This window comes from Argentina silus, assembly GCF_951799395.1.
Source record: "Argentina silus genome assembly, chromosome: Y".
In the NCBI taxonomy this organism is placed as follows: Eukaryota; Metazoa; Chordata; class Actinopteri; order Argentiniformes; family Argentinidae; genus Argentina; species Argentina silus.
In genome coordinates this window covers 27,506,399-27,522,221 of record NC_139654.1, presented here as the reverse complement: position 1 = coordinate 27,522,221, position 15,823 = coordinate 27,506,399, and the positions used below count along the sequence as shown (strand labels likewise).

Below are 15,823 nucleotides of genomic sequence, written 5' to 3'. Positions count from 1 at the left end.
TAACTATAACAAGCTTCCGAGGTGAGCTGCGAGCTGTTGGAGGCTGCTAGCCTGGCCTATAAGGTGACACGCCCCCTCGCCAGCTCTAACAGCTATGTTGACCCCATCCTTAACGGTCCCTCCTAAAGACCTCTTCACCCCCACAACCCCCCTGTACAAGTTTCTCTCCTGTTAAAAAAAAAATGCCATGAATGTAAATGTAATCCTCCTCTCCTCCTCCTACTTCCTGGTTGGACAGAGAGTCCGTAGCAGCGTCACATAGGAAACCAGGAAGTGTGACAGCAGCCCTATCGACGCAGCTTTGACCAACACAAAGGTCAATCCAAAACAATATCATTTATCTCTATAGCTCTGAGGATCTTTAGAACTTCCATTGGAATTAACCCCTTCGATATGTCCCAATGAAGGGACGGACAAGAGCAAAGACACTTGATAACTGGTCCCTCTGAATGGAATATCACCATTCCCAATCGGATCCCTGGGTACCCTGCAAAGTTTTTGGTCACCATAGCAGAGATATCATAATTGCACCTTGATAATATAGTTACAATACATTTTATTTGTATCATATGGCCATGTCTATTATTGTAGTGTGTGTCTGATACACATTTATACACTACGTAGAGGACCTACCCTTCAGAACAGGCAGTAGAAGTTATTTCGCCTACGGCATGCCTGTACTACAGTAGATTCTACTAGGGTGTGCCTGGCAAGTCATTACGGTAACAACACAAAGACACACAGAGTTGGATATTAGCCAGCTATAGATATCTGTATTAGAACCAACACAAGCTTACTGCTGGCATGGACAGTGAAAACTCATAAATGTGTGATGGATACCAACCTGTGAGTGCATGAGTGTTCTTAAATGTGCATACACATGCATGTGTGTGTGCGCATTTTGTGGAATCAGCTGTGATCGTGGTAATTAGGACCTGTTAAGAGAAAGCATAAGGAGATAGGAAAAGTACAAGGATATCTACCATGATCAGCTGCCAATGGATTCATTATACCTGAAGCTGATCAGAGTGATGAGAGCTGACCACTGGAGGGTAGTGAAGGGCCGGGCAGAAGAGGTCATAAGTCAACTTAAGAGTTTGGTGCCCCCGCTGCCATTGAAAGTAAATAAAGGCCTAGTATATAGAAGCACGGCTTTAGTGATTTTGGTGGTGTATTTGAATACTATTGCTCTGTTTGATATATTGTGTTTGTGACAATGTAGTGAACTTTTGATAACACAGTCTCTTTGTGAGTGTGAAGTTGTGTCCAGCATGAATTACAGCAGAGTTTTACTTCTTAATGTTATCTTGTGGGACCCGGAGAGTTTGTGGTCAGCAGAGCCTGGCACAGGGCAAGATAAGACGGGGAGAAGAAGTCGCCCATTATTTAGTGACAGTCTCACATCTGCACGTGATTTCATACCCAGCGAGAAATGTATGTTAACAGCTCACTGTATGGTAAATTTCTATAGCAAATAAAGAGAGAACATAGGAAAGGACAAAGAGGCCAAAAGTGAGTTATGAAAAACAATTATAAATGTTCCATAAGAAAACAGGTTGATGTAGAGAGGGAGTAAAATCAAGAGATAACCAGAGGTAGAAGTTGGTGCATGAAAGGATCAGAGCCTAGAGGAAGTAGATACCCAGAGCATGAGAACAGGAAACAGTAATAAGGAGTACAGGGGGTGATGTAATATTAACCAATTATAAACATTCCATATAAGACAGGACAAAGAGGCCAAAAGTGAGTTATGAAAAACAATTATAAATATTCCATGAGAAAACAGGTTAAGGGATAGAGGGAGTAATGATTTATGGAGGGAGTGATATCAGGAAGTGCCTAGACGTTGGTACATGAAAGTAGCAGATCCAGGGGTACCAAGCACTAGAAATATTTTAACAGGAACAGTACTAATCAGTACCAAGGATGATGTAATATTCTTTTTGATAATTACGATGAGCTCACCACCAATATTGTAGCAACCTGAGAACTATCTTTAGAAATGGAAGGGGAAACCAAGCCGTGACGAGGTATAGGAACTGGGTGAATGATATTGGTGGCGAACAGCCAGGAAGTGGAAATGATTTGCATATGAGGGATGGAACCTAAATTTGAATTGTATAAAAATGGTGTACTGGGAGACAAAGGGGGATGCTTCGTGAACCACCTCTGCTTTTGTTACTTGTAATAAAAGTCTCTGAATAAACCATCAGCTCTAGTCTTTGGCATTTTATTTCAAAGTATTTTAACTTAGAATTCCACGACAACTGTTGATTTGATCAGTTGATCAGCCCATCAGTGCAACGCTAAATCTGACATAGAACCAGGTATAACTGTGAATGCACAGGAGAATTATACTTTGAGAAATGGCTGGTCCCGAACTTTCTCCCAGGCACCTGTCTTGTCTGTTGCTTTTGGCCTGTGTTGTTTGCACCTGTCTTGTTCGTGGGTCCTTCTGCCTTTAGTTTTGTCTTCAGCAAGTGAAATGCATGCTCGATTGGGTTGAGATCAGGTGATTGACTCGGCCATTGCAGAATATTCCACTTCTTTGCCTTAAAAAACTCCTGGGTTGCTTTCGCAGTATGTTTTGACCCACGAACAAACAACAACTGAAGACAGCTGCAGTAAAGGCCTGGCAAAGCATCACAAAGGAGGAAACTCAGCATTCGGTGATGTCCATGGGTTCCAGACTTCAGGCAGTCATTGCCTGCAAAGGATTTTCGACAAAGTATTAAAAATGAACATTTTATTTATGATTGTTAATTTGTCCAATTACATTTGAGCCTGTGTATAATATACTGTGTATAAAAATGGTTGCAATTCCTAAATGTTTCATACGGGTAACAGGCTAAAGTCAAGTACATCAGAAGCGCACTGCAAACTCTCACCAAACTTGTACAAAACAAAAAGAGCTGTAATAAAAACCAGGGCAATTCAGTTTCTCCATTTCTCTCACACCTCTTTTAACATGTATACAAAAATGTACAAGGCCCCCTACACATCAAAAATGAATCTGATGCAGTCAAATAGTTAAAAGTATAATTAATGCTATGCCTGTTTAAAATCAGGACTATGTCTTACTCTGTCAATGTCCATGTGATGACGAGAGCTCAACCACAAGTATTGTCTGGTTAAGACGACTACATTCAAGATTATCAAGAGGGCCTTCAACAGCTAATCAGCATTTCAAATGTAAGAAGAGCTAAAAAGGCTATTAAACTATTATAAAAAATGTTGAGACCTAAGATTTGAGTGATGTTCTTCGTGTTGTTGTTTCATTGTTAATGGATGTGTGATTGTGTGTGTAAGTTTGTTTGTATGTGAAGGTGTACAGGTGTTCCTAATAAAGTGTTCGGTGAGTGTATTTGTGCATGCATGCTAAGTGTACCGTGTCTGCGTGTTTATTGCACAGCATTGAGTGCAGACAGTTAAGGTCCTCCACCCTATCCACAATCTTATGGAAGCATACAACCATGTGGGCTAGGTGTGTGTTGAGAGTGCATTTTGTTCCTCCTCTCTTCTCGTTTCCTTTATCTCCTCTCATTTCTTTCTCTCCTCCACTCCTTTCTTTTAAAAGATGAAGATTAATAAGAATAAACAATGGTCTTCCTTTCTCTGGTATCCCAAGTCTCCATGGAGGAGGTCTCTCAACCCCTGGCAGCCATTGTTGAATCCATCAATTATGATGTCATCAACAGCAAGATGGAGTTATTACCCTTCCAATGATTAGCTGTTTACCTGTGTGTGTGTGTGTGTGTGTGTGTGTGTGTGAGAGTGAGAGAGCGAGAGATGATTAGGAACATGTTGACACAGGATTTTTGTCTCATAGAGAGTTTACTTTAAGGTAAACTACCTTAAGGTTAGTCACTAGGTGGCCATGGTAGAATAAGCATGTATGTACACAAGCTCTTTGTACTCTTTGAGCTTTCAGGGTAAGTATTAGGATTAAAGGGGCATCTGGGATTCCAACACCAACAAAGCGGTCACCTCGCCACTTTTTCTGCTAAACAGCTGAGGATAGGGCTGGAGAAATCACTCTCAAATTCATAGATGGAGCTGAGGATGCAAGGATTGACCATCCATGAGATCAAAGTCATAGTTTTAACCATGTTTTTGACGCTATACAGTGTTATTTACAAATTACATTGTTAACAAACAATGGAGTAAAACAAGCCTATATTTGTGGTAAGAGAGTTGAACTAGGCATTTATAATGAAACATGTTTAAGTTAAAGTGTATTCTTCAAGAATCAATGGAATGGCTATATATAATTATTTTAAAGCCCAAAAATCAATGTACCAATCACAGATTGCCCCTTTAAGGTTAGGGTAAGTAATTCAGAGCACACCGAGATCGTGCCATACTTCTGTTGGCACCAGAGGGCAGTAAGGAGCTTCCTTGCTAACTAGACACTGACAAACCATACTGGGGAACAGGCAGGACAAAGGACGGGAAACAGTCTCAGAAACTCCCTAACCAATGGGCAGGGCCAGGAATGGAACTGAGCCAACGGAATGAGTGGACTTATGACCATGTGTGTGTTTGTCAGGACTGTGGACATTCATTGGAATCATTTCAGCAGACGATATGTAGCGTTTTTGCATGTCACAAAGAGACATTCTGGTGTGTGTGTTAAATAATTCAGTGGTAACTACAAGAACATGACCTAACTGCCTCTGTGAAGAAAGTGAGAGAGCAAGAGAGTCAAAGAGAGAGAAACAGCTAAAAAAAGAAAAAAAGGAATGAAAAAGAAAGAAAGAAGAAGAAATAAATAAAAATAAACACAGCTGTACATAAGCATTCCTCACCTGTTGCCTCCCCCTTGTGGCTAATTATGATGTAGGTGATGAAGAGTTGTTCCCCCCAAGAAGAGCTTTCTCCTTCGCTGAGTCTAAGTCATTCAACTCTGCGGGGGTTGTTCTTTCCATTGATATGGTCCTCTGCTCTGGGATCTGGGCAACCTGGAACCTATCAATCAAACAGATGACTGGCACATTCAATTCAGTTCAGTCATTTGCTTCTTGTGGATCCAAGTATTCAAATGTGTTGTCGTCCATTCTCACCTCCCAACAGACAGAATGGTCAACTCCTCAGGTTTCTTCCCCTTCCCCTCTGGCCCATCCACCTGGCTCTGAAACAGCTGGGGTGAGGTGTGTGTGTGCTGTGTGTCCACACACACTCCTCTCAGCAGAGGGGTGTCCAGGGGGGTCAGGAGGAGGGTATGGGGGGGTTTGATGGGGTTGAAGGGGGGGAAGAGGATGGGGGGCCATTTCCGCTGGGCACAGCGAGAGCAGCAATAGCCGTGTCGGGGGGCGAGGCCAGAGAGACCACTGATGGTGTGGAGATGGGACTGGTGGGGGCACAGTCTTGGCAGGGAACGGAATTGAGACAGGGGAGACAGCACTGGGAACCTGGGACACAGACACATGTGAGCTGTGCACTCTCGCACGCATGCACGCACGCACTATGTTTTTGTATGTGTGTATTTAGTGCCTGTCTGGTGGGGATTTCTACACAACTTATCTGCCACAACAGTGTAACTACTGTATATCATAAAAGTGCCAGATTGAAGTCTGAATCCCCAACCCCTTTAATGAAACCCCACATTGAGCCCCATCCTACCCGTCTATAAAAAAAGCACACTTCCCAACCCCAGCCCCCTGGTCCTGCATTGTTCCATTGTGTTGGGTAGAAAGGCTGAGCCATAGAAATGAATAAAGATATGGGCCCCAGCTCTATGCAAACTGGTGTGACCTCCACAACCCTGAATGACCCCAGGCAGGTGTAAAAGAGATGGGTATTTAGAGCTTTCCAGAATTAATGTGTGTGTGTGTACGCGCACTCAGAGCTTACCTGAACATACATGTGCATGCAGTTAGAGATTTCCAGAACCCAAAGCTCCCATGCTACAGCAGCTGAGCTACAGTACAGTGACTATAGCGACAGAGAGGCAATGGGACATTTTCGCTCATCTATCTATGATGGGCTGTAGCCACTATAGTTCTGTAAATTCTGATTATTGAATTATCATTCACTTTAGTACAGTGAGGCTCTATGGGGTGAAGAGAAGTACACTCACCAAACACTTTATTAGGAACACCTGTACACCTTCTCATGGTGGAGGTGGTGTAATGTTTGCTTGGCACACTTTGGGCCCGTTAATACCAATCAATCATCGCTTGAATGGCACAGCCTATTTAAGTATTGTTGCTGATCATGTGCATCCCTTCATGGCCACAATTTACCCATCTTCTCATGGCTACTTCCAGCATGATAATGCACCATGTCACAAAGCAAAGGTTGTCTCAAACTGGTTTCATGAACATGTGTTCAGTGTTCTTCAGTGGCCTTCCCAGTCACCAGATCTGAATCCAATAGAACACCTTTGGGATGTGGTAGAACGGGAGAATCACAGCTTGAAAGTGCACCTGAAAAATCTGCAGGAATTGCGTGATGCAATCATGTCATCATGGACCAGAATCTCAAAGGAATGTTTCCAACATCTTGTGGAATCAATGCCACGAAGAATTGAGGCTGTTTTGAGAGCAAAGGAGGCCCTACCCAGTAATTAGTATAGTGTTCCTAATAAAGTGTTCGGTGAGTGTAAGTATTTGCTGTAATCGAACACGACAGTTCAGCAGAGGAGCTGATTAGCATCACTTCACAGCACTGGGTGACATATGCTGTGACATTCAATCCCAACATGAAAGAGTGCTGTGCAGCACTTTGCAGCATATACAGTTGCAGAAAGTGCAGTATAACAGATATTAAATTCATCACAAATAAGAAGAGCCTGGGTCTACATCCAAAGCTGGCAGATGATGCTTCAAGGCCCTCACTCGCTATCAATCTCAATCCACCTCTATCCGTCCCTCCTCAAGCTCCATCTCTCTCTCTGTTCTTTATTCTTCTCATTATCGCCCTCTCTCAGTTGACCTTGAAGTGCATGACTAGGCTTAAAGGGTTGGTTCAGCCTATTTTCATGTTTAGGTGAAATATCATCTTACCCTGAGTTGTCCTCATAGGCGAGTAGCAGTGTTGACTACATTTTGCTACAACTACATTTGCTGTAGCTTGGTGGTAGTTAAACTAAATTCTAATCTTAGCAGTGTTTTCAGTAGTTAACTACTTTTTTGTCATGTAGTGGTATAGCTACTGTCACGACTCACCCCAAAAAACTAAAAAAAACAAATCACACACCAAATAAAAAGGAATTCCAGGAATTATTCCAGCCTTTAGACTTCAAAATACCCTACCACCCCCCCCCCCCCTTTTCACTTGGTTGCACCTCACTCTCTCTCTTGACTCAATAGTCTTGTGATTTCACTGTGATTGCACGCCTTCTTCAGTAACACACAAACTGTTTTGTACGAGTTGCAGTACAGTATGGACCAGGACCAAAATGTCACAGAAACACTGTGGCCATACTTAAGCACATTTATGAAAGTAACCAGGTCCACCCAAAATACTTGTGTTCACATGTGAGCTGCGCAACCCAAAGTTAATACACTTTCTACAACAAAGACGTTGAAAACAAACTTTGCTAGAATACATATCAAGGTGAGTTTGTTTGCTAGCTAGCTAGCTGCCCAGTACAGTAGATGTCTCATAGCTATCCGGTAGCCATATGTTTGACTCTGGCTAGCCTAGTAAGTTCGCCATCTTAGCTAGCTAAATATCAGCGTCATTTAGACTCAAATGGCAAATGTTAGCTAATGGAAAAAGGGAGCTTGCAATATTTGGATGAGAGTTGGTAGTCCTAGATTATCTATACTTCCTAAATGGAGTAGAAATATGCACACTTCTCTGTAATTGAATGTAATGTCAGAATAAATTGCATTAGGAGCTATTGTGTACAGCTAGCTTATGAAATACATTTTTATAATAATAACTAGTAGATCACAAAAGGTGTACTACAGGCCTCTCCCCATGTCTAGTTTACTGTCAACTGGTGGAAATATATTAACTTGTTAGAAATTATTTTTTATGAAAACAGTTCGTGACGGCCGCCGGGGTGTGCGGGCGCGTCACGGACCCAAACACAGTGTAAGCAGAGAGGTCCACACCAGAATTATAATCAAAGATATTTATTCGGTTAGCGGGGAGAGGGAAATGATAGAGAGAGGGTGGGGGTGAGAAGGCGTCGTGTCGTGAAGATAGCAGGGGGGTTCGGTACACGGTGGGTGGTCCTCTTACGTTCCAGGTCAGACAGGCGAAGGTTGGCAACGTAGCGGGCTCGGGCTCGGGCTCGGGCTCGGGCTCGGGCTCGGGCTCGGGCTCGGGCTCGGGCTCGGGCTCGGGCTCGGGCTCGGGCTCGGGCTCGGGCTTCAAGGGCTCTCTCTCACTCTCTCACTCTCTCACTCTCTCACTGCTCCTTGGTTCGCCATAGCAACCCTCCTCTACTGGGTGCTCCGTTGGCTCCTTTTGTACGGTCTCTGCTGCTCCTGCTGATGCCCTTCAGCTGTGCCTTGACGAGCAGGAACTCCATGTATGGGCATACGGTGATTATCTCCACGGGTTGCAGCTGTGGCCCCCTGGGGCGCAGGAACTCCATACATGGTCCTGCCAAAGACAACACGGGGCAAGAGAGGGACAGCAGAGACGAGGCGAGATATACACTCCATTTACCACCTTCCCACACTCGCGCATGGGCTTAGGCACGGGGCGGGCGCCACAAGTTCCATTATAATGCTCAATAGCAGACGAGTAAATAAAGCTATTCAGTTCTTTATTTTGAGGTGATTAAAATAATTGTTTTATAATCATCTGATTCAGGAAACATTTATCTTTGGTAATCATTAACTTTTGATTGAAAAGTTGTTGATAATTGTATTTGATATTCCATGTGCAAATCAATTGAATATTAATCATCTGATTTAGGAAACATTTATCTTTGGTAATCATTAACTTTTGATTGAGAAGTTGTTGATAATTGTATTTGATATTCCATGTGCAAATCAATTGAAGCTTCAAAACTGGCCTATGAGGACAACTCAAATTAGATGACAATTCACCTGAACATGAAAATAGGCTGAACCATCCCTTTAGTCTGTCTGAGTGTGTAGATCGAAGACCCATCTCTTCAGGCTACATATTAACGGTCCCTCCTAAAGACCTCTTCATCCCCACTACCCCCCTGTACAAGTTTCTCTCCTGTTAAAAGTAATTTTTCCTTCTTCTAGCATTGTGACTGCCAATGGCCCCTGGTCCGAGCATTGATTACTTTTTCTTATGATGACTGATGGGTAGATGATTCACTTACATAAACAAATGTATTTGTTGTTAGTCGCTTTGGATAAAGGCGTCTGCTAAATGCCATGAATGTAAATGTAATGTAAATGTGTGTGGGTGTACACTGTATACTGTATATGTGTGCATGTGAGTGTACAATGTATACAGTATGTGTGTGTATGCAAGAAGCTAGGTTCTCACTTGATTGATGAGGCTTTGCTGATGGCCATCTGTTTACTCTCGTACTCCAGCAGCAGTTCCTCCAGTGCAGCAGCATTCTCTGTCATGCACACAAAGTTACTGCAATCCGATCTTTAAAAACAAAATCCTGATTCAATGTGTTTCATTCAGTGTGTTTCATTCATGAATGTTTCCATGAAAGCTTTGACATTTACTGGGAATATTCCATCTATTTGCAACCCCAACGTTGACAGACCGAATTTGGTTCAAACCGAATGACTGAAGAAACTCAACAATAACTTGATAGTCCCAGGTGGGAAATCAATTGACTCCTGTTAAACTAGCCCTCTGGCACCACCTTGAGGCCCCGGCGATCATCGCTGGAGCGTCCACCTCCCAGTCGACAGCACACCTGTTCCCTGTCTCCACTCAGCACATCTGCGAACCATCTGCAATCACCGCCCAATAAGAACCCTGCCTGAACTCCACTCCAGTGCCAGAACATACTGTGTCCCACGGTAACTCTTCAAGTATCACATACGCTTCCAGCCTTTTCATATCCTCCCGTGTTTCCAGTGTTTGTTTTGTGTTTCACCGCGTTCTCCTGTGATCCCCTAGAACCCTCGTCTACCTTCCACGGACCTAGCCCATTCCTGTGTTTGTCTACCCGCCTGCCTGCTGACCCCTGCTCGTCTGACTACCTGTCTGCCTGCCGAACCCCTGCTCGTCTGACTACCCGCCTGCCTGCCGAACCCTGGACCGACCCTGGACTACTCTCACTTGGATTATCCTTCTCTCCCCTACCCTTTTCCCTTTTATTATTAAATACGCCTTCAGGCTAAACCCCACCACCTTCTCTGTGTGCCGTCATTTGGTTCCTCAGACGTTCCTGTGTAACAGAACGTTCTGGCCAAATGTCGGAACCAGACGGCATCAGATAGCCGGGTCGGAGGGAGGCACCAACCATCCCCTGCTCGTCATCATCCAACAACACGACGCCCTCCTGAACCGGGTCACGGACCGGATCGATGGCGCTTTCCGACAGATGAATGAGCGCCTCACCCACCTCGAGCTCCACGCCTCGACCTTACCCCAACCCTCTGTGCCAACACCGATGCCGTCAGATATGAGCCCAGCCCCCGGACCCAGTGTCCAGGCTCCTCACGGCCTCCGAGAGCCTCACCTTGCGCCTCCTTGCCCCTTCGGAGGGCAGTTCGATCTCTGCCGCGGCTTCCTGGCTCAATGCGAACTTGCCTTCCAGTTCCAGCCCAGCAGATTCTGCTCCGGAGGGGACAAGGTGGCCTTCGTAATCTCATTGCTGACCGGGCACGCGCTGAAGAGCTCCGCCTTGGCGTCGAACTACGAGGATGTCAAGGCGGAGTTCCGCTTCGTCTTCGATCACCCCCAGGAGGGTGCCGATGCAGCGTCCCGCCTCCACGTCATCCGCCAGGGGATTATTCCGCACCCTCGCGGCGGAGAGTGGCTGGGGGAATAAGGCGCTTCACAGCGCATTTAAGCGAGGACTGAACGATGACATAAAGGACTGGCTTCTGAAGAACCGCCCCTCGTCCTATCAGGAGCTGGTCACCCTCGCCCTGCGTTATGAACGCAGTCAGGTCAGGACTCCGTCTCCAGGGTGGACGACCACCCTTGGCCGCTCTCCTCCCAGTTCCCTTGCCGGACCTCCCCGAGCCCCTATTCCCACGGCACCCCCCATTCCCACGCCGGTTCCCAGGGTCGAGGAGGAACCGAGGCAGGTGGGCAGGTCCCGTCTGTCCGCAGCAGAGCGAGAGCAGCGTTTCCGGGACCAGCGTTGTCTCTACTGCGGGCAGACCGGTCATTACATCCGGGCCTGCCCGACTCGTCCGCAGCAAAAGGGCATGGCTTGTCAGGACCCCTCTCTCTAGTAAGCCATGCTACTCTCGCCCACCCTGGCACCCCTCAAACTCGGCTCATCCCCACAACTCTCGCCTGGAACTAGGAGTCCTATAGCCTGGGCGCCCTCCTGGATTCCGGGGCCGACGACAGCCTCATTGACGCCACCCTGGCTAAGGAGGCTGGGATTCCCCTGCTCCCGCTGGATGCCCCCATTCACGCCCAGGCTCTGGACGGTCGACCCCTGGGTACCATCACCCATCAAACCACCTCCCTTACCCTCACTCTGTCTGGTAACGACAGCGAGACTCTCCAGCTCCTTGTCATCCCCGCATCCACTGTTCCACTCGTGCTAGGTAGACCTTGGCTGGAGAGGCACAACCTCCACGTGTGCTGGACCTCTGGGAGGATCCTGGGATGGAGCGTGAGGTGTCATGCTAACTGCCTCCGCTCCGCCCCCCTCTCCACCCGGACCTCCCAGACAGGTCGCCCCGTCCCCAGACCTATCCGGCGTGCCTCCATTCTACCACCACCTAGCCGAGGTCTTCAGCAAGGAGCGTGCCCTTTCCCTTCTCCCTCACGGCCCCTACGACTGTTCAATTGACCTCGTTCCCGGTGCCGCCCTCCCGTCCAGCCGACTGTATAACCTCTCACTCCCGGAGAAGCAGTCCATGCGGGAGTATATCTCAGAGTCCCTGGCCTCGGCATCATCCGGCCCTCCTCCTCCCCGGGGTTCTTCTTCGTGAAGAAGAAAGGAGGAGACCTCCGGCCCTGTATCGATTACCGGGGCCTCAACGCCATCACGGTGAGGAACAAATATCGACTCTCTCCTGAGCTCGACCTTCGAGCCCCTTCGTCACGCAGCCGTCTTCACTAAGCTAGACCTCCTAACACTCACCTGGGGCACTTTGCGTATTTAGTGATGCCTTTCGGGCTCACTAATGCCCCGGCCGTCTGCCAGGCCTTAGTGAACGATGTGCTGCGTGACATGTTGAACATCTTTGTGGTGGTCTACCTGGGCGATATCCTGGTGTTCTCCAGGGGGAGCACCAGCAGCACGTCCATCTGGTCCTCCAACGACTCTTGGAGAACAGACTCTTTGTGAAGGCCGAGAAGTGCCAGTTCCACGCCGCCTCCGTGAAGTACTTGGGCCACGTCGTGGAGACGGGTCACCTACGGGCGGACGAAAAGAAGATCCAGGCGGTGGTGGAGTGGCCTCAACCCCTGAACCGCCAACAGCTAAGACGCTTTCTGGGCTTCGCAGGATTCTACCGGCGGTTCATCCGGGGTTTCAGCCAGGTGGCCGCCCCACTGACCGCCCTCACTTCCACGCTCCGCCCGTACTCCTGGACCACGGAGGCAGAGGCCGCCTTCTCGACGCTGAAGAGTCTGTTTACGGCGGCCCCGGTGCTCATCCACCCCGACCCTACCCGTCAGTTCTTTGTGGAGGTGGATGCATCTGACACCGGCCTCGGGGCCATCCTGTCCCAGATGTCCGCGGAGGACCAGAGACTCCACCCCTGTGCGTACTTCTCCCAGCGGCTGACACCGGCAGAGAGGAATTATGACGTGGGCAACCAGGAGCTGCTGGCAGTGTATGCGGCCTTGGTGGAGTGGAGACACTGGCTCGAGGGGGCCCAGCAGCCTTTTGTGGTCTGGTCCGACCATAAGAACCTGACCTACATCCGGTCGGCCAAGAGGCTCAACTCCCGCCAGGCACGCTGGGCCCTCTTCTTCACACGTTTTGAGTTCTCCATCACCTACAAGCCGGGCTCCACTAACACCAAGGCCGACGCACTCTCCCGCCTAGCCCCGGAGGAGGTGGCTCCGTCAACCCCCGGCACCATCCTTCCCCCCTCCCGAGTGGTTGGCATCGTCACCTGGGCCATCGACTCCGTGGTCCGGGCGGCCCAGCATACTCACCCTAGCCCAGGAGGCGGACACCCCGGACGTGTCTTCGTTCCCCCGTCAGCCCGATCCCGAGTCCTGGAGTGGGGGCATGGTAGCAAGTTCGCGTGTCACCCAGGAGGGAGCCGGACGCTATAATTTATCCGGAGGCGATTCTGGTGGCCCGCCATGGAGATGGACACCCGGGAGTACGTGGCCGCATGCACCATCTGCGCCCGGAGTAAGGCTTGGTCTCACACAGCCCTGGACTTCGTAACTGGTCTTCCTGCCTCCCAGGGTAAAACATGGTCCTCACCATCGTTGACCGGTTTTCGAAGTCCACCCACTTCATCGCCCTTCCCAAACTCCCCTCCTCTGCTGAGACCGCAGACCTCCTGGTGCTCCACGTTGTCCGTCTCCATGGCATTCCCCAGGACATCGTGTCTGACCGTGGTCCCCAATTCACTTCCCGGGTGTGGCAGGCCTTCTGCAAGGGCATTGGGGCCACGGTCAGCCTTTTCTCCGGGTACCACCCCCAGACCAATGGCCAGGTGGAGCGAGCCAACCAGTGCTTGGAGACGGCTCTCCGTTGTGTCTCCTCCCGTCATCCTTCCACCTGGAGCCAACATCTGCCCTGGGTGGAGTACGCACCCAATTCTATGACCAGCAACGCCACCTGGATGTCCCCCTTCGAGTGTTCCCTGGGTTACCAACCCCCCATGTTCCCCAGCCAGGAGGTAGAGGTTGCGGTCCCGTCCACCAGGGCCCACCTCCGTCGGTGTCGCCCCCACCTACCGTCCTGGTCAACGGGTTTGGCTACGGGCCAAGGACCTCAACCTCCCCTCCACCTCCCGGAAGCTCGCCCCACGCTATGTGGGCCCCTTCAAAATCGACCAGTTCATCAACCCCACCGCAGTACGTCTCACCCTCCCAACCTCCATGTCCATTCACCCTGTCTTCCACGTATCCCAGCTCAAGCCTGCAGTCTCCAGCCCCTTGTCTCCCCCTGTTGAAGCCCCCCCTCCGCCCCGAGTGCTGGACGATGGCGACCCCGTGTGGACCGTGAGGGAGGTCCGCCGTAGGGGTCGCGGTTTCCAGTACCTGGTCGACTGGGAGGGCTATGGGCCCGAGGATCGGGACTGGGTCCCGGCCTCCTACTTCGCGGACCCCTCCTTAATTGGCCGACTTCTATCGGGCCCATCCAGACGCTCCAGGACGGTCGCCCGGTGTCTCCCGTAGGGAGGGGGGTACTGTTACGGTTCCCCCTCCTAACCAGCCCTCTGGTACCATCTTGAGGCCCCGGCGATCATCGCTGGAGCATCCGCCTCCCATTCGACAGCACACCTGTTCCCTGTCTCCACTCAGCACACCTGCGAACCATCTGCAATCACCGCCCTATAAGAACCCTGCCTGAACTCCACTCCAGTGCCAGAACGTACTGTGTCCCACGGTAACTCTTTGAGTATCACATACGCTTCCAGCCTTTTCATGTCCTCCCGTGTTTCTAGTGTTTGTTTTGTGTTTCACCGCGTTCTCCTGTGATCCCCTAAAACCCTCGTCTTCCCCCCTTGTCTACCTTCCACGGACCTAGCCCATTCCTGTGTTTGTCTACCCAGGGTAATGAAGTGCATGCATCAGAGACACTGACATCATCAGTTAGGGACGCATACCTTTTTTCTCAGTGATGAGGCGTACAAGTACACTGATGGTGTCTTCATTGGGGTCATCTACTATGTAGGGACAACCGATACCTACAGAGGGATAGAGAAAGATAGTGTCGCCCGTGTCGCCGTTCCCAGCTCACCTACTGAAATGACAAAGGCACACACATCTTAAGCACTAGCCAACGAGACTTCATTTGCAACAGGTGTGCAACGAAGCCTCGCCGACACAACCCTGGCCACGGTCCTGTAGCTCCCTCTACAGGCCGAACGCTGCATGTCCCCCCACATACCCCCACCGCCCGACACAGGCCGGGGACACGACGGCCGACGACCTACTCCCCCCCCCCCCTGCACGGGAGAGGAAGTCTGCCACGACCATCTGCGCCCCCGGTCTGTGCACGACCGAAAAGTTGAAGGGCTGCAACGCGAGATACCACCGGGTGATCCTCGCGTTCACATCCTTCATGCGGTGGAGCCACTGGAGGGGGGCATGGTCAGAGTAGAGGGTGAAAGCGCGACCCAGCAGGTAGTAGCGGAGGGTGCCGACCGCCCACTTGATGGCCAGACACTCCTTCTCCACGGTGCTGTACCGGCCCTCCCTCTCCGACAGCTTGCGGCTCAGGTACAGCACCGGCCGGTCAGCCCCCTCCACGCGCTGGGTCAGCACTGCTCCCAGCCCTCTATCCGACGCGTCCATCTGTAGGGAGAAAGGGAGGTTAAAATCAGGCGCATACAGGACCGTTTCTCCACAAAGAGCTCCCTTAAGGGCCTCGAACGACCCCTGGCACTGGCCCGACCATTGGACCGGATCCGGGCCACCCTTCCGGGTGAGGTCCGTCAAGGGACTGGCCAGCTCTGAAAACCCTGGCACGAACTGCCGGTAATAGCCAGCCAGCCCCAGGAAGGCCCTCACCTCCTTCTTCGTCTTGGGCCGAGGAGAGGCGGCAGTCTTTTCAATCTGCGGCCGCACCTCCCCCCGACCCAAG

The 15,823-nt window shown here is 49.8% G+C and overlaps 1 protein-coding gene and 1 pseudogene across 2 annotated transcripts in view; one reads left to right on the top strand and one right to left on the bottom strand.

The window, feature by feature from the left end:
• The window catches only part of LOC310824052 (P2Y purinoceptor 4-like), a 35,914-nt pseudogene extending 35,788 nt beyond the window's left edge, over positions 1–126 (top strand). The window contains exon 3 of the transcript in view: positions 22–126. The product of the transcript in view is annotated as a P2Y purinoceptor 4-like (transcript). The remainder of the gene's footprint in view (positions 1–21) is intronic.
• Positions 127–5,059: 4,933 nt separating this feature from the next.
• The window catches only part of LOC310824051 (tumor necrosis factor receptor superfamily member 19L-like), a gene marked incomplete at both ends in the record, with an annotated part of 44,284 nt that continues 33,520 nt past the window's right edge, over positions 5,060–15,823 (bottom strand). The window contains 3 exons of the mRNA XM_083696943.1: positions 5,060–5,411; positions 9,433–9,511; positions 14,844–14,924. Of these exons, the coding sequence (XP_083553069.1) occupies positions 5,060–5,411; positions 9,433–9,511; positions 14,844–14,924 (512 nt within the window). The remainder of the gene's footprint in view (positions 5,412–9,432; positions 9,512–14,843; positions 14,925–15,823) is intronic.